The 23,941-nt window shown below is 51.2% G+C and overlaps 2 protein-coding genes across 2 annotated transcripts in view; one reads left to right on the top strand and one right to left on the bottom strand.

Annotated features, from left to right (window-relative positions):
- The window catches only part of ABCC3 (ATP binding cassette subfamily C member 3), a gene marked incomplete at its 5' end in the record, with an annotated part of 32,897 nt that extends 24,641 nt beyond the window's left edge, over nucleotides 1-8,256 (top strand). The window contains 6 exon segments of the mRNA XM_042914475.1: nucleotides 1,174-1,320; nucleotides 1,459-1,617; nucleotides 2,215-2,381; nucleotides 4,845-4,947; nucleotides 5,190-5,314; nucleotides 7,836-8,256. Of these exon segments, the coding sequence (XP_042770409.1) occupies nucleotides 1,174-1,320; nucleotides 1,459-1,617; nucleotides 2,215-2,381; nucleotides 4,845-4,947; nucleotides 5,190-5,314; nucleotides 7,836-7,944 (810 nt within the window).
- A 1,933-nt stretch (nucleotides 8,257-10,189) lies between these two features.
- Nucleotides 10,190-23,233, bottom strand: ANKRD40 (ankyrin repeat domain 40). The gene is made up of 5 exons (XM_042916147.1): nucleotides 23,082-23,233; nucleotides 17,958-18,106; nucleotides 16,341-16,826; nucleotides 13,433-13,614; nucleotides 10,190-12,677 (listed from the first exon to the last, which is right to left on the bottom strand). Exons 1-5 carry the CDS (start codon nucleotides 23,213-23,215, stop codon nucleotides 12,531-12,533), a joined length of 1,098 nt encoding a protein of 365 aa, XP_042772081.1. The 5' UTR covers nucleotides 23,216-23,233; the 3' UTR covers nucleotides 10,190-12,530.
- Between the last annotated feature and the right edge of the window lie 708 nt (nucleotides 23,234-23,941).

Here is a 23,941-nt window from a genome sequence, read left to right as displayed (position 1 = left end):
CCTGTTCCTCTCAGCCTGGCCTCTCTTGCCCCCGTGCCCCCCCCCCCGGCCTCCCCCCTGCCTTCCCCAGACATCTCCTATCACCCCCCTCAATCCTCTGCTGGCAGGGATCTTTAAATTCTCCCTCTTCATGTCTAACGTTCCCATTTCCCCCTGTCCATAGACACGATCTGTCTCCATAGCCTAAAAATCTTTGCCCCCAACCCTGTTGCCCAATCTTTTGACAACTCCTCGAGAGAATGGTCTATACTGGCTGCTTTGCTTTTTGACCGGTGACAGTCTGGCTTCTCCTGTCTCGAAGCAGGGTGGCTTTACGTGACCTGCAGAGTCACACGGGTCCCCGCGCTTAGAAGGAAGGGTCTTACATCTGCTTTAATGCTCTGTGCTGTCACCACGTGGACATTCTTAATAACTATCGAACAAGAGACCCCACATTTGCATTTTGCACTGAGCCTCCCAAGTTGTTGCTGGTCCTGTCTCAAAGCCACCATCATCTTATGCCCAATTTATTTTAAGAACCTCCCAACTAGCTTCCCTGTTTTCCATCATCCCCTCTCCTTCCCCTCATAGCAGCTAGAGGGATCCTTTAAAAACACATCAAATCGTGCCATTGCTCTGCACATGGCCCCTGATGGCTCTGCATCTTGGAGTGAAAAAAAACAAAAACAAAAAAACAAAACCATGGTTCTTAAAATGGCTTGCAAAGCCCTTCATGAGGGGGCCACCCACTATCTGTCTCCTACCTCTCACTTTGTCACTAGGCTCCAGAACACATCTGGGGAGGTATTCACGCTTTCTGTGCCCTCTGCCTGGCATGCCCTTACCCCAGATATTTACTTGGCTTGTCACCTCCCCCACCCTGCTTTGGGTCTTTATTTGAATATCACCTCCTCCAGGAAGCCTTCCATGACCACTCTGTACTTCTACAACACCAAGCACTTCTCAGCACTCGGCACTTTGCTACATTATGCGGATGTGCTTATTTGTTGATGGTGTGCCCCTCCATTGTGCGGTACCTTGTGACTTGTGACCCCGGTAGCTGTCACAGAGTGGCCACTCAGGGAGCTAGGGCAGGCAGGGAGAGGAGCTCAGGCTCCTAGGAGAGAGTGGGAGAGGGCCCGGCTGCGGAAGAGGGGCCACCCTGACGCAGACCCATCCTCCCCGCTGGGCCAGGCCCCCTGGGTGGTGGAGAGCGGCCGTCCTCCCGCGGGCTGGCCCCTGCGGGGCGAAGTGGAGTTCTGGAACTTCTCTGTGCGCTACCGGCCGGGCCTGGAGCTGGTGCTGAGGAACCTGAGTCTGCGTGTGCACGGTGGCGAGAAGGTACGCGAGGGGTGGGTTTGTGCCGGGGACGCGGCCACAGCCTTTGGGAGAGCAGGTGCAGCAGCCCAGAAGTCCGGCGGCCCTGGAGATGCCCGCTGACTCCTCCCGCCCCTTGAAAGCCCCCCTCACTCCCTCCAGGTGGGGATCGTGAGCCGCACCGGGGCCGGCAAATCGTCCATGACCCTCTGCCCGTTCCACATCCTGGAGGCCGCAGAAGGTGAAATCCGCATCGACGGCCTCAACGTGGCAGATGTGGGACTCCACGACCTGCGTCCTCAGCTGACCGTCATCCCCCAGGTACAAGCCTGCCATGGACTGGCCGCACTGAGCAGCCCTGGGGGTTGGGGGGGCGGGCCCCACCCTGCTTTGTAGCTTGAGGTCCAGGCCCCGGACCTCCGTCTGAGAGGCTGGAGAGCCTGACAGCAGGAGCAGAGCCACAGAGCAGCCACCTGTCATGGATCTGAAAGGGGTCAGACTATCCTGGCCCCATCAGACGCTGCCCTCCGGCCACCTGGGCTACCAGTTGAGACCAGGATCGCAGGACCCTTCAAGTACCCCATCCCCCTGAGACGCTCTGTCCTGGTCTGCCTGTTTCCCCACTCAGAATTGCATTTCACTTTTTCTAGCTCCTCTGGGGTGTTTTTTTCTGCTGGCTGGACATTTTGGAGTCAGATTAGCGGTTCCTCTGTCTGCTTTGGTGGACAACTTTGACTGGCAAAGCTGGGGTTTATCGCTTCCCCACAGGCATTTATCTGCCCTTTGCCTCCCTCCTGGAGGGCTGGGGACAGAATAGGAAACGCTGCCCCAAATTCCTTTCTTTTTCTCTGGCCCTGGGACCCATGGCTCCTGAGGGGGCCTGAACGGCCCTCTTCCGAGACCTTGTTGTGTTGCCAGGACCCCATCCTGTTCTTCGCGTCCCTACGTATGAACCTGGACCCCTTTGGGTATTACTCGGAGGCAGATCTATGGTGAGCCTTGGAGCTTTCCCACCTGCACACCTTTGTGAGCTCACAGCCAGAGGGCCTGGACTTCCAGTGCTCCGAGGGAGGGGAGAATCTCAGGTAAAGGCTGGGGTTGGGTGGGTCAGAAACAGCAACCCGAGGGGTAGAAGACTTCGTATCAAATGACACAGAGTCCAGGCCACAGCCCCCTCCCCACTCCCGTCTCAGTCTGGGGGCGCTCGAGGGAGGGGGGGCGGGGCTGTTGTTTTGTATTGAACATATTCTGTGGGATCTCACTGACGCCTCACACAAGCTCCCGAGGTGGTGATGGTCCCCCTTTGCAGATGAGAAAACTGAGGCAGAGCCAAAGTCACCTAGCTAGGTGAAGGCATGCCTGGGATTGGAACCGGGAGATTCGAAAACCATTGTCAGTCCTGTCCTGCGAGGTTGTCAATGCTGTGCTTGGCCTGGGGTGGGGGTCTGTACTGAGCCCTTGGATCAGGTAAGAGCAAAACCTACAGTGCATTAGGTAGCTCACAGATATTTCCCAAGATGGCTCTGCAAGTCCTTCTGAAGTTTCCGAGTGAGCGAAGTGAGCTCTCCAAGCCCTTCTTTGCTTTCTTACCACCCCAGTGTTGTATCCACAGCCCCCGGGCTGTGCAGCAGGGAGGGCCGGGAGTCACTTCTTACTAAGTCTAAAGGCTTGCGATTGATTCCCACACCTGTGTTAGCTGTGTGATTTTGGGGCAAGTTGCTTAACCTCTCTGTTGTACCTCTTCCTTCCCTCTAAAATGGGGATAATAGCAGTCCCATACCTTTTTGCACCGTGCCGCCCACTAAAAAATATAATGTGAGCCATGTATGTGTAATTAAATTTTTTTCCAGTAGCCACATTAAAAAAAGAAAAAGGAGCAGGTAGAAAAGAAAAGAAATAGATGGAATACATTCGAAAAGTGTACTTCATTTATCCCAGTCTATCTAAAATGTTGCCATTTCAACAAGTAATTGATATAAAAATTATTAGGTATATTTTACATTTTTTTCACACTAAGTTTGAACCCCCCCCTCCCCTCGTGTGGACTTTTACCTTTACGGTACATCCCAATTTAGACCAGCCGCATTTCAAGTGCTCCATAGCCACACATGGCCAGTGGCTATCATTTGGACAGAGCAGTCTTGAGGTCATTGGGATGAAACAGAAAGCACTTAGCCTGGATACACTCCTGAGATATTTAGCTATTTTATTCTTCTTCGTATTAGTCTGCTGGGTCCACACCCATGGACTCTCTCCAGACCTCAAAAACAAAAACAAAAACCTTTACATTTGCTCAGCACTTAATAGCATTCAAAGAACGTTGGCATCCGCTATCTTGTTTAATCTTTACTGCAGTCCTGTGGGCCAGGAATGAGGCTCCAATGCATAAAATGATTGCCCAAAGCTTCTCAGCTAGCAAGAAGGGGGGGGGGGGGGTGCAGGGACTCAGGGAAGCCAGGGCTTTTGCCCCAAACCCTTCATCGCTGTGTCACAGCCATGCGTGGGATGGCCCTGCCCCCCGCCCCCCACTTCCCCTGCTAGTCCCGGGAGATTGAATATGCCCTTCAACGGGATTTCATTTACGCAGCCGTGTTGGGGTGGCTGGTGGATAAGCACAAGCTTCCAGACCCTGCACCCAGAGCTGGCTTTCCTCCATTTTCCTACCTCTGCTTGCTGTCAGCACCTCTCCTGGAGCTTCCCCTCCATCCCCCCCGTCTGCCAGGGTCTGAGACAGGTCGGCTCCCCCCCCACCCCTCACTGAGATTGTAGCCGCTTTAATAAGGAGAACTTGCATCCTGTGCCAGTCCTACCATAAATCAGCCCTGAGTTCTAGCTGGAGGCTCACTCTGATGCCAGAACCTTCATTAGCTGCGGGAATGGGCCAGCGAGAGAGCCTGGCCTTCACTTGGGCTGCGGTGACTCACCCCTTTGGGAAAGGCTGAGGTATTTGTCCTTGGGTGTGGGGTTATAGCAGCCTCTGTGGTTGGGAACACAGCCTCGCTTTGTTCACTAGCTCTGGCTTCCAAGGCAAGAGGTTGAAGGTATGCGCCCCACCTCTCCTCCACCTCCCCAGTGACCAGACTCGGGAGTCCCCGTGTCCCTGACCCTTCTTGTCCTCACAACAGAGCCCTGGCCTGTATTCCCCCATGGGGCTGGGAGATGACTGTCTGAATTGTGTGACATTAGGCTCGGCAAGATGACAATGCGTGCAAATATCCGGGAAGAGCCATTTAGGTGTGTTCTTTCTAGAGTGTAAATGACGGATAGAAGCAGAGAAGCATCATGGCACTAGCTGAGGAGCGAGGACAGGGAAAAAGACACAGAAGGAGGAAGCCGGGGGTGCCAGAGACAGACCAGGATTTCGCAGTGTTGAGCACTGCTCTACCCCAGACCCCTCATCAGCCCTGTGGGACCCAGATCTCCGTGACTCCGTGTCCCAGGAGGACTGGGCTGAGGCAGAAATGGGAGAAGTTAGACAGAAAGCCAGTCCTGGGCCTTTGGGAAGGAATGCAGACAGAAGCAGTTCAGGGAGTCCTGCCTGGGGGCAGGTGGGGGAACCCAGCTCGAGATGCCTGCCTTGCCCGTTCCCAGCGCCAGCTCGTGTGCCTGGCCCGAGCCGTGCTCCACAGGAGCCGCATCCTGGTTTTAAATTTTTTTTTTTTTTTTCTTTTACGTTTATTTATTTTTGAGACAGAGAGAGACAGAGCGTGAACGGGGGAGGGTCAGAGAGAGAGGGAGACACAGAATCCGAAACAGGCTCCGGGCTCTGAGCCGTCAGCCCAGAGCCCGCCGCGGGGCTCGAACTCACGGACCGCGAGATCGTGACCTGAGCGGAAGTCGGCCGCTCAACCGACTGAGCCACCCAGGCGCCCCAACCGCATCCTGGTTTTAGACGAGGCCAGGCTGTCATGGACCAGGAGACTGACGACCTCATCCGGGCTACCATCCGCACCCAGTTTGAGAACTGCACGGTACTGACCGTCGCGCACCGGCTCGACACCATCGTAGACTGTACCAGGTGGGGCGCCAGAACCCAGCGCGGGGGGCGGTGGGGGGAACCTGGTGGGGTTATCTAGGTCACCAGGAAGGGGCATGCAGATTACCTGGACACGGGAGAGCTCGTGGGATTGTCTAGGGCATGAGGGACAGAGCAGGGCTTCCCAAGTTATAGATAAGGGGCAGGACAGAGTGGAGTCATCTACCCACGGTGGGCACGGTGATGTTTTCTGAGACATACGGGACACTTTGAGGTCACCAACGTGTAGGGAAGGGGCACACTGGGGCTCCCTAGGCATCGTGAATTGTGCCCACGCTGCCTCCCTGCCGCCCTCTGTTAATGCTATGAGGTGGAACCGGGTCCTTCATGACAAAACCCTCACTCCCTGAGCACCCTGCATCTTTAGAGGGCCCGCGTGGCCATCCCTTTGTTTGTACGTCGCTCCCACAATCCGAGCTGGGTGTACAGGTGGGGAAGCCGCTAAGAGAAGTGTATGATGCTAGAGTCCCTGCCTCAGAGGGCTGGACCCTGACAGCCTGGACCCTCAGGAGCAGACACCCTGTGGTGAGAGAGCGGAGGGCTGAGCCCCAGCCCCAGCAGCTGCTGACTGCTGTGTGACCTTGGGCAAGGTGCAGAACCTCTCTCTCGGGGTTGTTGTAAGGAGTCAACGAAATGAAGCGTTTCAAATGCAGGCGACCCTGGAAAGTGTTAGCTTCTCCCCCAGCCTCTTACCATAACCTCCTCTAAGGATTAGGGCAAGGGCCTTGCCCTGGGGAATCTCATGCCTTCCCTGGGGAGGCAGCCACTCAGCCAAAAGAAAAATCTGGGACCTATTCCCTCACTGTGTCCAACGTTAAGGTGTGATGCTGGAGGACAAGGTCAGGGGCAGGGGGATCAGGAGCCTCACGGAAGTGACGTGGCACTGGCCTGGCAGACTGGCCCCCTTGGAGATGTGGGAGCTCAGAAGGAGGAAGAGGAGGAAGCTGAGATAAATCTGTGTCGAAGGAGTGTGGCGGGAGTACATCAATAAGGCTTTATTCACAAAATAAACATCTCCAGGCACGGGGAGGTAGGGAGGATGCCATGGATAGGGCAATGGGCAGACCTTGTCCCTGCCTCAGAAGTGTCCCCACACAGCCCCCAGGGGCTGGGGAACCAAGCCGAGAATGCCCAACGCTACCGTCTGTCTGTTCCATCCCTACCCCACCCCTATCCAGGCCCCCACTGAGAGAAGAGAGGGCAGACAGAGGTGCCAGGCCTTGGGTCCAGACAAGGGACAGGGATGGGCTGAGAGGATCTGTTCTCAGGCCTAACTGAAGACGGCGGTCACCGGTAACCCTGAGGGCAGAAGGCTCAAACCAACCTTGGAGGTTGGGAGTTCATTCATTCTAGTGGGACTGGCAGAAATTAATCAAATACTCCTGCTATCAAACGTGTAAGGAGAGCCTGCGGGAAGGAAGCAGGGGTATGTGTATGTAGGGAAGAGAAAGCCAATCCACACAGGGCAGCCAGGACACTATCTTTCCTAAGGAAAGGAAGCACCAGCCAGGCCCTACAGGATGAGTAAGAGTTGGCGAGTGGGCGAGGAGATGGGGTACGGATACAAATTTCAGGCAAAGGTAGGAGGGCACATGAGGCAGGAGTGCAGAGGGGGAAGGGGGGAGTGGAGGCAAGATGAGGAGGAGAGAGGGACAGGCCCCACCATCCTGCACTTTGAGGACCCTGGGGAAGCAGTCGTTACCCTAGGGAACAGTGAGAAACCACTGAAGGGAGGAGGGGCATCTCCCGGGCTCATTTGGGCAGTGACCAGGCAGAGATGTGCACACACTCCTTCCCAGGACGTGTTTCCGGGAGCCCTGTAGGTAAGGGAACAGAGTGAGGCCCATCCCTTCCCATCCAGGAGCATCTCGCCGGGCTCAGGGGAGCCCTTTCGGCTTCTGCCTCACCCTGGGAGTCAGGCTGTTAGCCCTGCACCAGGTGCACCCCGTGCTTGATTGGCAGGGGATTCTAATCCCAGGCCCAGACCTGACTCTGTGTGTGTGTGTGTGTGTGTGTGTGTGTGTGTGTGTGTATCCATCCATCAGCAGCAACCAGATATGCAGCCAAAGTCCCAGATTCCAGTGTCAGGCCTCCGTGCAGCCCAGTTTCCTGCCGTGTGCCTTTGTGAGTTGGCACAAAGCAGGTAGGAGTGCACAGGGCCCAGCGCACAGGCCCGTGGCTCCCTGCGCACAGTCCTGTGACCCCGGTTGAGGGAAGGGCTCATTAGGGAAGGTTTTCAGAGGCCCGAAGAGCAGAGATGAATAGGAACCTTGTGTTTGATCCCAGAAACGGTCTCATCTGCTAGGAGAGCAAACGGAGTGGCTAAAATAACCAGCCTTGCGAGCGTGCACATGTGGCCTAGTGGCTGTGTTGGGTGGGTCTCCTGAAGCAGGAGGGTTGGCATGTCCCCGCAGGGCCTGAGCAGGACCCAGAAGGGCAGAGTTGGACGGTAAGGGCCAGGTCGAAACTGATGGAGACCTGACCACTTCTTTTCTTTGGCTAGGGTCCTTGTCCTGGACAGAGGGACAGTAGCTGAATTTGATTCTCCAGCCAACCTCATCGCAGCCAGAGGCATCTTCTACGGGATGGCCAGAGACGCTGGACTTGTCTAAAATATATTCCTGGGACTTGCTCCTGGCCATTGCTGGTTTTCATCAGGAGAAAAAAAGACACCAAGCACGTCTGCAGGATGGACTCGATGGCAAACACTGGAGGCATTTGCTAGATTCTTGCCCTGCAAAGTGCCTCACAGAATAATTGTGCTAAATGCTTTAGATGAGGAAGTGGGGCCCAAGAGGTGAACTATGGGCCCGAGGCCACAGCTAGTTTGAGGCAGAGCCCAGACTGGTGCCCGGGGTCTCCTGATTCCCAACCTAGTGTTCTTGCCACGCTGTGCTGTTTTCAGTCATTTCATGGAATGACCTCTCCACTCTGTCTGATTTTTTGTATTTTCTACTCAGAAGGATTTTTTTTTTTTTTTTTTTTTTTTAAAGTAAAGCTTTTTCCTCCTGGAACAGCAGACTGCCGGGTCAGGGTGTCCTTAGGAACTGAGTCCTGTACTCTGGGGTGCTGGCCTGAATCCATTAAAAATGGAGCACTGATGAAATAAAGCGACATGGTCAACAATACGTATACCCCGATGCAGCCTTTCTCTGCCTGTTCATAAGGTTTGGGGGTTAGGGCCTTTGCAGGGGGCAGGGAGGGAGGGAGAGAGGTGGAGGCAGACTTTATGTACATCTACATGGCTGGGATTATCTGAAAACTTCAGTCTCCAGAGCTTTTGGCTAGAAATATTGTCTTTACAGCCAAAAGTCACTGGGTAATTGCCAATACTTCCTGCTCTGCTGTGCAGATACTGTGAAAAGGCGAGAAATAAAGCCCCTGAAATCGGACCCGAGGCCTCTTGGGAAGGCTGCTGTGAACGCCTCCCTCATGCCATCCCTCAGACCTCCAAGCCTGCTTCTCTAGGGGCTGGGATGTGCGTGGTGCCTTTTACTCCCTTGCTCCTTTAGTAGTCTATGCCAGGGGCACCTGGGTGGCTCAGTCGGTTAATTGTCTGACTCTTGATCTCCACTCAGGGTGTCATCTCCTGGTTTGTGAGTTCAAACCCCGCATCAAGCTTTGTGGCAACGGCGCGGAGCCTGCTTGGGATTCTGTCTCTCCCTGTCTCCCTGCCCCTCCCCACTCACTCTCTTCATCTGCCAATAAATAAACTGAAAAAAAAACAAAAAAACAAGTCTATTCCAGACAGGTCCTCGTAACCAGCGAGGCCTCAGAGCCATTCGTCTTCCTCCATGTGGCCAAAGCTGCACGTGAGAGCACAGAACAGCCCAGAGGCGCCCCTGGCCCTGACAGTCTCGGGCCAATAAGCAAGATGAGGGGCCGAATTAAATTTGGTTTTGAGCAAACCGACAGAGTGCTCATTTCCTGTGGGTCAGAGTCCACCTGGCACAAGGCGTATTTGGAAATTTGGAACGGATCTCTTCTCTTTGTTACCTTACTGAGTTTTCTGGTGTCTGACCCTCTCGTTTCCTCGACCTTTCTGCTTGGTATGATGTGACAGGTTGTAGGGGATAGTTTGTCTTTCTTCCCTAAATGGTTTGCAGTAGGTGCGGAGATGGCTCCTTTGATCTGGTTTTCCTGTATGTATCGGGTCAGCCTGTGCTGCAGGACCATTTGTTAAAGGTTAATCACATTTTTTTTGGCAGCCTGTTTCTGCCCAGGATGTTTATGAGTGTAGAGAAGAAGACTTCCATCCTTGTGATAAAGCGAGTATGAAAGCCCAAATGCCCAAATTATTCTGCCTCTCCTTGGTGCTAAGAAAAGGTCTCTGCTATGCTCCCTGATTTATTAGGCCAATTTGGCATGACGTCTGCTTTGTGAGGTTCTAGCTGCCCTAACCCAACAGAAACGCAGATTCATTCGGCATCACGCTCAGCTGAAGATCTGAAGGTGGGAGGCTGTTACTTCCTCTCCTGCCTTGGGAGTCTGTTTCTGACCTCATGGAGGCCCTGACAGGTGCCGGCAGCCCAAAGGAGAGGCTCGGTTGCATAAGGTAAATAGGCTAATCGAAAAATGTGGTCACTAGAGGATGACCTCCATCTAGCCGGCTCACCTCCTCCGGGGAAAGGAAGCTGGCCGCTGAGAGCCGGGAGGAAAGGCGCTGCACAGTGTCTGCGGGTGCCACTGTCAGGCACGAGCCCCTTGGTGGCAGCAAGACAGAGGAGCCTCAGCTGGGCGAATGGTCCCTCCGATTTTTCCCCTAGAGCACCGTGTCCCCGGGACTGTCCAACAACTCGAACCCCCGGTGATTAGGAGTACAGTGCTGCTTAGGAGGCCCAAATGAAAGAATATGGGCTCGGTTCGTTAATATTTTAATTTTAGTAATACTGGTTATGTTTGAACAGTCGGCAATGCACAAAGAAAACAATCTTCGGTGAATGTTTACACACGGTGTGAACACATGCTTTAAATATGCAGTGGAGGGGGGGTGAATTCACAGTTAACAAAGCTAAAAAAAAAAAAATCCTTGTTATAAATTACACAAAGCATATAAAAATATTTCTCTGAATGCATAGATTAAGACTTTAAACTCACCTACCGGCAACTGTCAGTCTCATCCAACCGCCTTAGGCAGGAGTCAGGTGACCGCAGAGGACTTTACAAGGGAGAAGGGAGGACGGTGTCGGGCTCATCCCTCACCCGAGACACCAAGCCTCTCCCTCGCCCTCGCCAGTTTCTGAACCAGGGGGGGAATGCCCTGCAGCCACTCGGTAGGCCACCTCCCGGCCGGGACCTCCACTGCTTCTGAGTCTCTAATTGATCAAAATGGTTGGAAGAGTTTTAACCCCAGTGATTTAGACATGAATTAATACCGGATTTATTTCTGCCAGGATAGAGCTAGCCTTAGTGTTATCAGTAAACTGTCACTTTTTCCAAAGGGAAGGAAAGAAGGTTAGTATGTCTCGGTAAACTAGCTTCCGATTGGTTGAACCACCAGGGCGGTTTCTTCTTTAAAGCACTTCAGGGAAGGGGTAATAAGTAACTTCCCTGCGGAGTCTGACTCTGCTGTGCGAACACCGTACAAGGGTGAGTGAGTCACCACCAGGAATCGGTGGGCTAAGGGGGACTCACTGAACGGAGTGATTCCACAAAGCCGGCCTTGAGGACGGCCTCGACCTCAGCTCAGCACTGAGGCGGCAACAGGAGGCCATTATCTCGGCCCAACATTCTCCTCCATTGACGTCGTCTGCATGCTCTCGCTCCGTCAGCAATCAGTCGCAGCGTTCCAACAAAATTAACACAGTTAGGAAGTTAAGTTTCTTTGGAAACTATTTAGGCACTATGGGGAAAAAGCTTCTTAAGACAGCAGGGATGCTCTTCGACAGCTGGCTTCGAACCCCTGCCCTCCTGTTCGTCTGAGTGTGCTCGTTCTTATTTCTAAAGTGAAGCTGTTGGTTTCGACACGACAGTGGCTCTTTTAACGTTAATGACACCGAAAGAAAGGAAGGGAACTCTTGAAGGCGTTCCTTACGATTCTCGATTCTCGTAGGCTTAGGCCGTGCTCAAGAGTGTAATCAGGTGTTTTCCAGAACAAAGCCTGGCAGGCTCACAAACCGCCTCTGTGAAGCGGATGGGTGGGTGGTGGTGGGGGAGGCCTAAGGGCAAACAATTTGTTTACAAAAGCAACAGATACCGGAGTTGTGTAAAAACCCTAGGAATTTCAAAATAACCTTTATCTTTGATACAAAAATAAAGACACTAACTCCTTTAGCTCAGTTTCCCACAATCACCTGGAAAACAGCAACAGATTCGGTTTCAAAAATTGCTTTTCGTGCCTAGTGGGGAACGCAAGTGGGGAACACGGGCCGGCAATGTTCGTGCTCTTCTCGGACGGTGCGGTTAAACACGGAGAGGCCAGGAATCACTTCAGAGGTTTAAAGAAAAGAAAAGAAAAGAAAAAAAGAAAAAGGAAAAAAAAAAAAAAGCGGCTGCTCTTTTGGAAAGCATCAGAGAGCCCTCTAGTGACCACAGAGTCAATGCAGAGACGACTGTCCAGGCAAAGGCGGACACAGGAGACAGAGAAGCAGTCTTGAGTGTTGACAAAGGGCAAAGAGGGGGAGGGGCAGCTCTTTTGGTTAACAGCATATTTACAACTAGGTAACTGTAGTCTTAAATACTTTAAACCTGAGTAACATTGGTAAATATGTTATGTGAAACCTCACAGCCCCAAGTCGCGCTAGAAATCGTCTGTCCAGTGTGCTTTCCCCAATTTCCCCTCTAGCCGGTTCACACTTAGGAGAGCGGTGAGCGTGCAAGTCCCGAGAAAGCCCTGCAGGTGCACTGTCCGCAGGAGGGGCGACAGCCGCGCTCCGCTCCCTCTCCGCTTCTGCTGAGACGGCTCACTTAGCTTGGGCACGGGAAACAGGGGTTCAGAAGCGCCGGCTTCGGCCTCTCCAGCTTCTCCGCTGTTCACCGCTTCAAGCAGGAGGTTTATTGTGCACCAAGAGGCGTGGAAGAGTGGCACCGCTGCGGGGGGTCAGGGGCTCCCTACCATGGCAGAAACGATGTTAGTGTAGACGACGCAGTGGCACCGGGGCCCTCCTGGGCGCCCAAGACGGTTAGATCCATGGCTCGTCCTTGGCCCGGAGGTGACGCGCACTGTCACAATACTCAGCGATGAAAGTCCCTGCTGAACTTAGTACGTCAGTTTAGAAGCTCTCCTGTTGTAGCAAGGTCTTTCAGTCAGTGTGGACGCAGCATTTCGGAACAGGAAATTGTTTTCGCTTATCATTAAAACCAGTTCCAGCTCCTGGAAATCTTGGAGTCGAGCAACGTCTTTGTCCTAAAACAAAATGGGTTAAGCCCATTAAGAGGAGCCACTTGTCGGGGCGCCTGGGTGGCTCAGTCGGTCGAGCATCCCACTCTTGATTTTGGCTCAGGTCATGATCTCATGTTCGTGGGGGAGAGCCCCGTGTCGGGCTCTGCACTGGGCATGGAGCCTGCTTCCCTCTCCCTGTTCCTTTGCTGCTCCCCCACTCATATCCTCTCTCTCTCTCTCTCTCTCTCTGCCCCTCCTCTGCTCACACTCTGTCTTTGTCTCTGTCTCAAAAATAAACAAACATTAAAAAAAAAAAAAGAAAATCCCTGTGGCAGGCCATTGGTTACTGTGCCCATTGGTGACTGTGCGGGGAAGTCCCCGGGGGCGTGAGTTGGGCTGCCTGGAGGATGGGAGGGTGGCAGCCCTGAACGGCAGCTACTGCAGGATGAGCGCACCTTGGACTTGGAGGGAGAGGCCATTCAGACCAGTTTTCCCCAGGTGCCCCGAGATGCGATAGTGTAATCCTCACGTGTCACTACGCAAACAACCACACCAGGTACACGGGAACGGTAATTCAGAAAATTCTCTCTGCTATGCTACCGCCTTCAAAAATGTCATGTCCCTGTCGACCAGGAGAGGGAAAGAAAGCTCATCTGGAAAACCACCCTTTGCCCCTTTTCTATTCTCTTCTCAGTTCTCAACTATGACTCATCCAGCCAAGGAGGAAGCTGGGTATTTTCCAAATGCAAAAAGCAAGCAACTGCTCAGACCTCTCTTACCTTTCTTACCAGGGTATTGGGTAACTTTCTGATCTTCTCCACTTGATCTGGATTAACACCCAGCTCACAGCAACTCACTCTGAGCAACTCTTGATAGGTGAGCTCCTGTCGGTCCAGTTCAATTTCAATGAAATCATTTTCTCGAAGAGATGGGTTCTGAATCCTCACCTTGAGTACCAGCTCTAGGGCGGGGGGGCGGGAAACAGGGAGAAATGTCAATGAATGGTTCCTGCATAGTCAGTCGATGTAATTTAAGATCTTTTCCAGAAGCTGGTTATACATAATCATGCCCTGTGCCGGAGGCCCGCGCCACCCGATGAGAAAACTAAGCACCGTCAGCAGGGTTTTGCTCAGCCCCAGTTCTGGCTCTGGTGGCAGTTTTCTGCACTGTCTTCCCTACATCGAGAACTGTGGTTCACGAAGTAAAAGGGGTGTGTGTTCGGGGGGAGACAACCATCCAGTGTGTTGAAGGATAATTAACTTTTGCTGCTGGTGCTGAGTAGGTAAAGGCTTACGAACGGGTGTGGGTATCGAACCATACATAAGCAGGGGAAGGGGGGTGGAAAGAAGGCACAGGCAAGAGATGGGATACGAGTTACTCTAAAAGGATTTAATAATTGCGAATCTAAAGGTATTTGTGGAATATGAAATTACTGGGGCACCTGGGTGGCTCAGTCGGTTGAGCGTCAGACTTTGGCTCAGGTCATGGTCTCACGGTTTGTGGGTTCGAGACCTGTGCCGGGCTCTGTGCTGGCAGCTCAGAGCCTGGAGCCTGTTTTGATTCTGTGTCTCCCTCTCCCTCTGTCCCTCCCCTGCTAACGCTCTTTCTCTCTAAGATACACATTTTAAAAATTAAAAAAAAAAAAAAGAAATATGGAATTCCTCGCCATAAACACAGTAAAAGAGCAAAAAGACAAGCTATTAATAAAAATGACAGTCTATGATTTGAATGCAGCATGCCTCAACAAGGAAGGAGTCTGGGTGGGGAGTAAATAAGGACTATTACTTTAGGGTCGGGGATCTAAGCGGTCTGCCCTTAAATTCTGAGCCTGGCTGCCAAGATGGCCCAAGTCAAATACCTACGTGGGTTTGGTGGTTCTGTTTTGCTCCTTCTATAGGAATCTCTCAGAGCACCCCCAGGTCACTGTTATCAGCACATATAACAGCAGGTCCTCAAAACCAGAAAGTGAGGGAGTTACTTACACAGAAAAAGTAAAGGGGAGGGTGCCTGAGTGGCTCAGTCGGTTAAGCATTGACTTCGGTTCAGGTCATGATCTCAGGGTTCGTGAGTTCGAGCCCCGCGTCGGGCTCTGTGCTGTCAGCTGGGAGCCTGCAGCCCGCTTCAGATTCTGTGTCTCCCTCTCTCTCTGCCCTTCCCCCGCTCGCACTCTGTCTCTCTCTCTCTCTCTCTCTCTCTCTCAAAAATAAAGAAAACAATAAAAAAAAAAAAAAAAAAGTAAAGGTAAGACTAGACTGTGCCCCGGGGTGTCTGTCTGGAATGGGAGGGATCAGGATGAACTTGTTTTTAATATTTTTATAGAGAGAAATAGATACAGAAACATAGGAGGAAATGTAACTATGTATACGGGTATTTCTGTTTGCTCCTTCCTTCCTTCCTCCCCCCCTCCCCCCCCCCCTCTCTTTCTCTCTTTCTTTCTTTCTTTCTTTCTTTCTTTCTTTCTTTCTTTCTTTCTTTCTTTTTCTTTCCTGGCTTTGTCCTCTGTGTAGGCCTGGAAGACATGACACCCCTGGAGCATAAGGGCACCTGGTGTCCACATCCTAGTTTCTGAACACCATTCTCTGCGAGAAAGAACAAGGGCTCCTCGGAGAAATGGCTGCCTCCGGGGCAGGAGCAGGGAAAGTGACACTAGGAGCCTGGAGCCCTCTTGCTGCACCAAAAAGTAAGGAAATGCTCCAAGAATGAGGGCATGTGTCCAAGCGATATGAGAACTGGCTCCAAGGGGCTCCTTCTCGACAGATCTGGTATAATGTGAACATCAAGATGATGACAGTAACAAAATTATAACCTAATAATAAAGAATCTACGAGTTCATACTGATCTAAATGGAGAAGGGAAGGACCTTCTTTACAACAGAATATCAAATAGTCCCTAGAGAAAGGTAATAGGAGATCGTATTCTTTTGTTTTAAGTTCATTTATTTATTTTTGAGAGAGAGAGAGTGCCCACGTGAGCTGGGGAGGGACAGAGAGTGAGAATCCCAAGCAGGCTCTGCACTGTCAGCACAAAGCCTGATGTGGGGCTCGATCCCACGAACTGTGAGATGGTGACCTGAGCAGAAATCAGGAGCCGGGCTTAACTGACTGAGCCACCCAGACGCCCAGATAGGAGATCATATTCTACACAGTACCTGGCCTGGACTCTTCAAAAAATACTGAGGTCCAAAATGATAGAGAAGGGCTGAGGAAGCTTCCAGGTGAAAGGAGAATGGAACAGTATGATAACCAAAGGCGACAGGTGACCCTGGGCAGAGGACAGGGGTGGAGGGAGCACAGAGAGCTGCAGAGGGAACCAACACTGAAACATGGCCTGAATTAGAGAACACAGGTGGCTTAGAGAATGGTATTATAGCAAGGTTACATTTCCTAAATGTGGTCACTGGACTGTGGTTATGTAACAGACTCTCCTTGCTCTTAGGAAATACACACTTTACCACTGCAGGTAAAAGGGCAAAATGTAAATAATATATGAGTCTGACTAAAGGGAGCTCCTTATAGTGGTCTTGCAAAACTTCTACAAGTTTACAATTAGGCTCTAAACACATAAATAAATACAGACATAAATCCCATCCTCCCAACCCCCCCCCAAAAAAACCGGGGAGTGAAACGCTAGACCTCTGGGCGCCCTCCCCACCCCACCCCGCAGAGGCTGTCCCCTGAGGAGGGTTACCTTGCATGTTAAATGGAAATGCCCCCGTGAAGAAAAATGGCTGGAAGGCTGGCGCTGGCCCTGCGTATGTCCCATTTTGAGGCTCCAGAGACACTGGTGGCTTGGACGGGACAGAAGAGAACAGTGAGCGGCTCTGACTCACTGGTGGCTGACAGACAGGACCCGGTTTTGTGCTTTCTGGTGTTCGGAGTATGGCAGAGGGGGCAGACACATCTCGGTTCTGAACCAGGGCCAACGAGGCGTGGTCCCGTGGAAAGGCCCCGACCAGGGGAGGCTCCCCGGCAGGCAGCAGTGGAGGAGTGCTTTCCGCAGGGGGTGACGCAGGAGGTGTGGAGGGGCCCCCGTTCTGGAGCTGGGCCGCATCCTCTGCCGCCGCAGGGGTGTAGAGAAAAGGGAAGGCTGGGTTGGCCAAATAGTTGGGAACAAAGGGCAGTTCTGACTCCTTCTTCAGCTGGGGGAGGCTGTCATCACCATCATCTTCTTCCACTTACAAAGAAGAAAACGCATAACATTTACATAGCCCTTTAAAAATTACCAGGAAGAGAGTGTCTTGTGAAAGCTAGTGTCCTTTGGTATATGGCATATTTTGTTCCGTGTTTACTGCCTCTTCAAATCAGAAGACAAAAGAGTGTTTCATTAGGTTTATGATCACTGTTTTGATTGCCTTAAATTTAATAGACTAAAAAAAAAAACAAAAAAACTTATAATGCCTACCTATCTGGAAATGACATGGAATTACTATCGTGGCACAGTAGTATTACCTTGGCTTCTTTTTTTTTTTTTACATTTATTTATTTTTTGAGAGACAGAACACAAGTTGGGGAGGGACAGAGACAGAAGGAGACACAGAACCCGAAGCAGGCTCCAGGCTCTGAGCTGTCAGCTGTCAGCTGTCAGCACAGAGCCCAATGCGGGGCTCGAACTCACGAACCGTGAGATCATGACCTGAGCCGAAGTCGGACACCCAACCGACTGAGCCACCCAGGCACCCCTTACCTTTGCTTTTAAAAACAGATTTGTGAAAAAAAATATATTAAAAAAAAAAAAGGGGCGCCTGGGTGGCTCAGTCGGTTAAGTGGCCGACTTCGGCTCAGGTCATGATTTCGCCGTCCGTGAGTTCGAGCCCCGCGTCGGGCTCTGTGCTGACAGCTCAGAGCCTGGAGCCTGTTTCGGATTCTGTGTCTCTCTCTCTCTGACCTTCTCCCGTTCATGCTTTGTCTCTCTCTGTCTCAAAAATAAAGGTTAAAAAATAATAATAAAAATTAAAAAAAAAAACAAACAGATTTGTGGGGCGCCTGGGTGTCTCAGTCGGTTAAGCGTCCAACTTCGGCTCAGGCCATGATCTCACGGTTCGTGAGTTTGAGCCCTGCGTGTGGCTCTGTGCTGACAGCTCAGAGCCTGGAGCCTGCTTCGGATTCTGTGTCTCCCCCTCTCTCTTACCCCTCCTCTGTTCATGCTCTGTCTCTTGATAATAAATAAGCGTTAAAATTTTTTTTTTAAATAAATAAAAATAAAAACAGATTTGTGGTTCGACTGGCATCAAGAACACAGCCAATGAGACCACAAGTCTTAAATGAGTTTGACAAAATCAAAAGTTGCCCCCCAACCCGGACTCACCCCCCATGATCTTCCTGATTTCTCTCCTTGACGTCAATTGGACTGGCATTTCTCCTTTTGTCGTAAGAATCTCTTTGTCAGCTCCTGATTTTAATAAGTAAGAGACCACCTGACCATGATTGCGTTTACACGCCCAGTGTAAACAGGTCCTGTCCGAAGAAAAGGAGAAAAGAGTTAAAAACAGAAGAGGTGAGGTGGGATTTCAAATTCCAGGTGCTAGTCAATAAATGTATGCAAGCCTGTTAAGAGCTCAGCTAGAACCAGGAAACCGGGCAGGTAACCTCAACTTTTCTTTTCGGAAAGCAGATGATCAAAATATTTAGCATGCTTAAAACTTATTTTTGGGGCGCCTGGGTGGCTCAGTCGGTTAAGCGGCCGACTTTAGCTCGGGTCATGATCTCGCGGTCCGTGAGTTCGAGCCCCACGTCGGGCTCTGTGCGGACAGCTCAGAGCCTGGAGCCTGTTTCAGATTCTGTGTCTCCCTCTCTCTGACCCTCCCCCGTTCATGCTCTGTCTCTCTCTGTCTCAAAAATAAATAAACGTTAAAAAAAAATTAAAAAAAAAAAAAAAAACCAACTTATTTTTATTTTCATTTCTGACCCTTGGGAAAAACTAATTTATCCCAGGAGCTTTCATTTCGAGGAGTTCCAGGAGGCTGGCTGGTTAACTCTAATGGTATTGCTGACAGGTCTTCTAGCACTAACGCTCGTTAGATTGTCCCAGTCTCTTTAAAATGTTTTTATGGTGTCACTTTTCCTTTTTAGGGACAATGGAAACTTGCTTCATATGCATCAAATGACACACGAACATTAAATATTATCAGGGTAATAATCATTTACAGCTTGCTCTGCCACTGAAATTATTATTGCTACATAGACATTCCTGGCTGAATCTCAGTTGCTCATTCTTTTTCCTTTTCTTTCCTAGACACACACACACACACACACTTTAAATTTCCATTTTTAAAATACTTGGATCCTCTAGTTCTCTCCAGAAGGCTACAAACATACCCTCATCTGCTTAAATGTAAGGCACTGCGCACAGGCTTTAATTCCTAAGGCACTTGAAAAATGTACACCAACGACCAAAATTTTCAAGAACAAACTCTTCTAACATATTAGCCTCATTTAAGTAAAACTAATTATTTATTATTGTACACACAGGAAGGGATTATGCACACTCTGAAGGGCTATTATTTTAACACCGCGTAGAAATATAATTAGCATGCTGGTAAAAACTCCATCTTAAACAGAAATGAAGGGATTCGGAGTTGCTAAATTCATCCCTGGTTGCCAAAGCTGAATGATATTGTGGAAGGAAAATCCTTTCTCCCCTCTGTTCTGAAACGTCCTCACCAATTCTCTAATTGAATGGAGAAAATTTCTTCAGAGCTGCCAGCCAAGTACAGATAAGATAAAGAACAGAACAATAATGTTCGGTAGTGAGGATTAAGTTAGGTCACTAACCTGCAAAGTACAACTATCCATAAAGTTCATTTGGTTCCGGGGAGAAGGTGATGTGCCCTGGCCCCCTCAACATTTCAGGCTTGCAGAAAGCTAGCTTGTCCGGCTGGCTGGGACTCCATCAATCTTTCAGAGGGACATTCCATACTATTACCGATTAGAATTAGATTATCCAGGTACCTTTAAGGTGTCCTCTATAAAGAAAAGATTGCCAACTTGGGAAAAATAAGGGAAGAGGCTGCTTCTGCTTCTGAAATATGAGCTCATGGAGATATGGAAGTGTCTGCTTGGACGTACAGGTACTTAATTGCTCAACAAGGGAACCAAGAACAAGGTGGACACTGGTCCGGGCAGAAGGATCCAGTACATCCTTGATTGTGGGCAAACTGCAGCTGAGAGTGTTTGTGGATCTCTGTGGCATGGGCTTGAAAAGTGAATAATTATAATAAGTGAGCATTCAAAAATGAATGGAGCATGATGAGAAAAATATGTTCCCTTTTGGAAATAAAGTGCTCACTCGCTGGTAGTAAATCACTTGTTCATGACAAGCTTGAGACTGAAGAAGGTAATTTACTGCCAGTGGGTCTGAGACACTCTGGGAAAACCAACTAGCTAAAGCATTACCATGTAAAGTGGTGTTAAGGCCACACAGCACGATCCCCACAACCACGTGCCCTGAGTGGCCATCACTTACAGTCCAGACCTGTGTGGCTCTGGGCAGCCATAACTCAGAGCCATTGCAGCCAGGCAATATTTTCAGCTTTTTCATGAGCCATTATGCTTGTTGCTTAAAGCCAAGGGGTACGCACGACCCTTGAATTACAATTGATATGGGAACTCTATCTTTGAAATTTAACTCTTCAAGCTTTAAATTTGCAGTCAGAATATCTGGTTAGTCCTGGGAAGTATGTCAGACCAGAGGGGCTGGGTATCCTTCATCAGTGCTGAAATTGTGGTTACTGACCAACTACAAAGTGAAAGCAGTAACCATTCGGCTTTTCTATGCTAGAGATTAAGTGTTCTATGCCAGCATGCTGCTTAATAATAAGAAAATAATAGTTAACAAAGATATAGTGCTTTTTACATGGGGGATGCTGTTCTAAAGGCTTCATATATATTAACTGAGTCAATCTTCTGAACAACCCTTGAGTTAAGTGCTGTTATCGACATTCCCTTCATTTTACAGAAGTGGAAACAGAAGCAGTCAGCAATAGGCAGAACAAACAGTATGCTTTGGTGATTCAATGTTACAGGGACAATAAAACAAGGGGAGGGACCAGGGAACGCCAGAGGCAGGGGAGGGGCATGGTGCCATTTTAAATCAAGGGCAAAGGAAAGCTCACCAAGGTGACATCTAAGCTAAGACCTGACAGAGGTGAGGGAAGAAAAGCATTTCAGACTTGGAAGAAAAAACATAAAGGCCTTGAATCAGGACTGTGCCTGGTGTTTCAGGAAAAGGGAGGAGGCCAGGGGAGCAGAATGAGGGGAGTGAGGGGGCAAATCCGGGGATGAGGCCTTGAGGTAGAGAGGGAGGACGATGGGGACTGGAAGCAGAAATTCGAGGACCCTCTGAGCTTTTACTCAGAGTGTGATGGGGGCCATTAGAGGGTTTTGAGCAGAGTGAAATGATGCGACTTTTGACTTGTTTTAGGTCAGGATCCCTCCGCTGTGCTGAGAAACGACTACAGCGTATGAGGGAAGCAAGACTAGTTGGGGGTGGGGGGGGGGGGGAGTGGTGGTGGTGGCTACAGCAAGAATCCGGGCACCAGAATGGTGGCTGTGTAAACCAGAAGTGTTGAGGGAGAGTTAGTGAGAAGTGGTCAGATTCTGACTATAGCTGTAGGTGAAGCTGGCAGAATTAGCCGACACACTGGATGTGGAATGTGAGGGAAAGACAGGAGGCAAGGAGGGCATCGAGGGTTCTGGGCTGAACATGTCAGATGCTGAGCTGAGGAGGACTCAGAGGAACAGGCTTGGGGCAGTCTGGGGGATGAGGGGAGATCAGGAATTCAACCTTGAACCTCCGACATGAGGTGCCTTAATAGACATCTTCCCCGATAAATCTATGAGAAGCCTGTTCAGGTTGCTTCAGATTCAGCCTACATTTACTGAGCACCTACTACGTGGCAGGCGTCATGGTTAGGAAAGCAGGGTCTAGAATCAGATACGGGGCTCCTTCCTAGTAAATTCTATGACCTTGGGGAAATTACTTAATCTTTCTGGGCCTCAGTTTCCTCACCTGTAAAATGGAGAGAATAACAACAACTCTGTTCTTGAGTAGTTGTGAACGAGAGAGCCTGGCTTGTGTCACAGAGCAAACTCCAGGAATGTGAGCTATTTATACAATGCTTCATCTCCTTCAATGGTCACAACACTCTTCTCACATAACTGGAAAATGAAGTGACTCAGGAAGGTTGCATTAGCTAAGCAGGAATGGAGAGTCTGCGGGGAAAGACCAGGCTCCTTCCTCTATACAACACCGCCTCCCACTGCCAAAACAGTGAGTCACAGCTTGTGAACCACAGAGCCATGCTCAGAGAAGGTACACACCAAAGGGCAAGCTTGTTTGCAAACGCTTTTAAAGAAAACAAAAGGCAGTAGTGTCTACTGTTTCCTGGCCTTCTGCACAGCTATCCAAGCTGTTTTCTATAAGAGGTAGATAACTTTGCAAGGGAGTCATGGAAACCATGGTTGGGGTCACAGCTGTGTGGTTATTCTCTGCCCTTGGACCCATCTCCAATGTCCCTCTCAGTTCCAAAATGTAGGATGCCACTTGAAAAAAATATTTCCAAACTCACTGTAACTCTAAGCTAGCAAAAACAGGCTGCTTAGGCATGACTTGGATCAAATAAAAATTTAAATTTAAATGTGAAGAGGGCAGAATAATACCACATCCAGTAAGTAACTTAACACTAAAAATCTGACCGGCACATCCTAAAATGTGACTCCTTATTTAATTGGGAAGGACTCAGTTTGCGGGCCGGCATCTGGAGTCTTGAATTCAAATTCTGCATTTAAAATTGCAGTAAGAAAACAAGGCAAAACACTCTATGGGATAAACGAGTAAGTCTTCCCTCAACAGGCAGCTGTAGGCAGCGGCATATCAAGGCTACAGTGAGGCAACAGAGAGGCAGAAGAGTGATGCAAAGTGATTTGGTTTTTTTGTTTTTGTTTTCCGGTCTTGGGAAAAGAAACGGTGCTAATTTATAAGATTCACATTCGCTCGGTTGCTTATGCTTTTTGCTCTGCACAGGCGTGTTCTCCAGAAGCTCCTAGGGCAAAATAATCGCACACGCGAAGTGGGGTGAGCTCCGTACGAGCGTGCGAATCAATCGAATCGTAGCCAGCAGGGCTCCGGCCAGCGAGCCCGGGGGTGCGGGGCGGGGAGGGGGGGCCGGGGCTCAGGTGGGCGCTGCCCCGGGAGGACCACGTGGGCGGGGACTGGGGCAGGCCGCGCTCCCGACGGCACCGCGCGGGGCTGGGGGCGGGGGGGAGGGGGCCCGGGCAGGCCTCGCGAGCGCACGGCCTCGGAGGCCCAGACGCTGGGCCACGCCTTGGCGGGCGGCGGCAGCCTGCGCCGGGCCTCGGTCATGGGCGCCCGCCCCCACGCCCCGGCCCCGCCGGCTGCTCTGACCTAGGCCTCCCCCGCTCCCCCACTTACCAGCCGTTGACCTCATTTTGGGAGTTCACATCCACCCCGCTCTCCACCAGTTTCTGCACCTCCCGAATGTCCCCCAAGGCCGCGGCTTCCCGCAGCCTCTCCTGCTGCTCCTTCTGCTCTAGGAGAGCGCTCATCTTCCCCCTCGGGCCCAGGCCCCAGCCGGCCGCCCGCCCCGCCCCGGGCCCGTCAGCGCCGCCGCCGCCGCGGCCCGCTCCCCGCCATGGGGAGCGCGCGGGGCTTGCCCGCCCTGCTCGCGCCCGGCCCGGGGCTGCTGCGCCCGCCCGCCGCCGCCGTCGCCGCCGCCGCGCCGCCCGCCGCTCCCCGGCTGCTCCCGGCCGCAGGCCCCAGCCTCCGCCCCGGCCGCGCCTCCCGCAGGCCGACTCCGGGGGACCCTATTCGGAGTGACAACCCTGACCCAGATCTTTTCCGTTCCTACCCTCGGCCCCGGCGCCCGGGCTGGCTGTTTATGTAACTGCTGCACAACATTATCTGCCGTGATTCATGGACTATTTTTAGACGTCCCCACCCCGCAGCTTCAGAGGAGGAGGACAGACACATGGAAAGAGAAGAAAGCATAGCTGAGAGCCAGAAAAGCCTTATCCTCTGGCGCAGGCTGTTTACCAGGCATCAGAAATAATTGGTGTTTCTTCACACCGCCCCCCCCCCCCCCCCGCGCCCCAAGTGTGTGTTTGGCTCTTTTTCCTTATCTGAGCCAACTCTTGCCCAGCAGGATGGGGAAATGGGCTGAAAACGATCCTACTATTATATGCCCATAATTGCAGAGACAGATTACACTGTTCTTTCTTCTTTTGACAGTGCTTAGGACCAGCCAGTTGGAATATTTATTTCAGTCGCTGTTG

Source organism: Panthera leo, chromosome E1 (assembly GCF_018350215.1).
Source record: "Panthera leo isolate Ple1 chromosome E1, P.leo_Ple1_pat1.1, whole genome shotgun sequence".
In the NCBI taxonomy this organism is placed as follows: Eukaryota; Metazoa; Chordata; class Mammalia; order Carnivora; family Felidae; genus Panthera; species Panthera leo.
The sequence above is the reverse complement of the archived record's forward strand: the minus strand, read 5'-3'. Positions and strand labels throughout refer to the sequence as shown.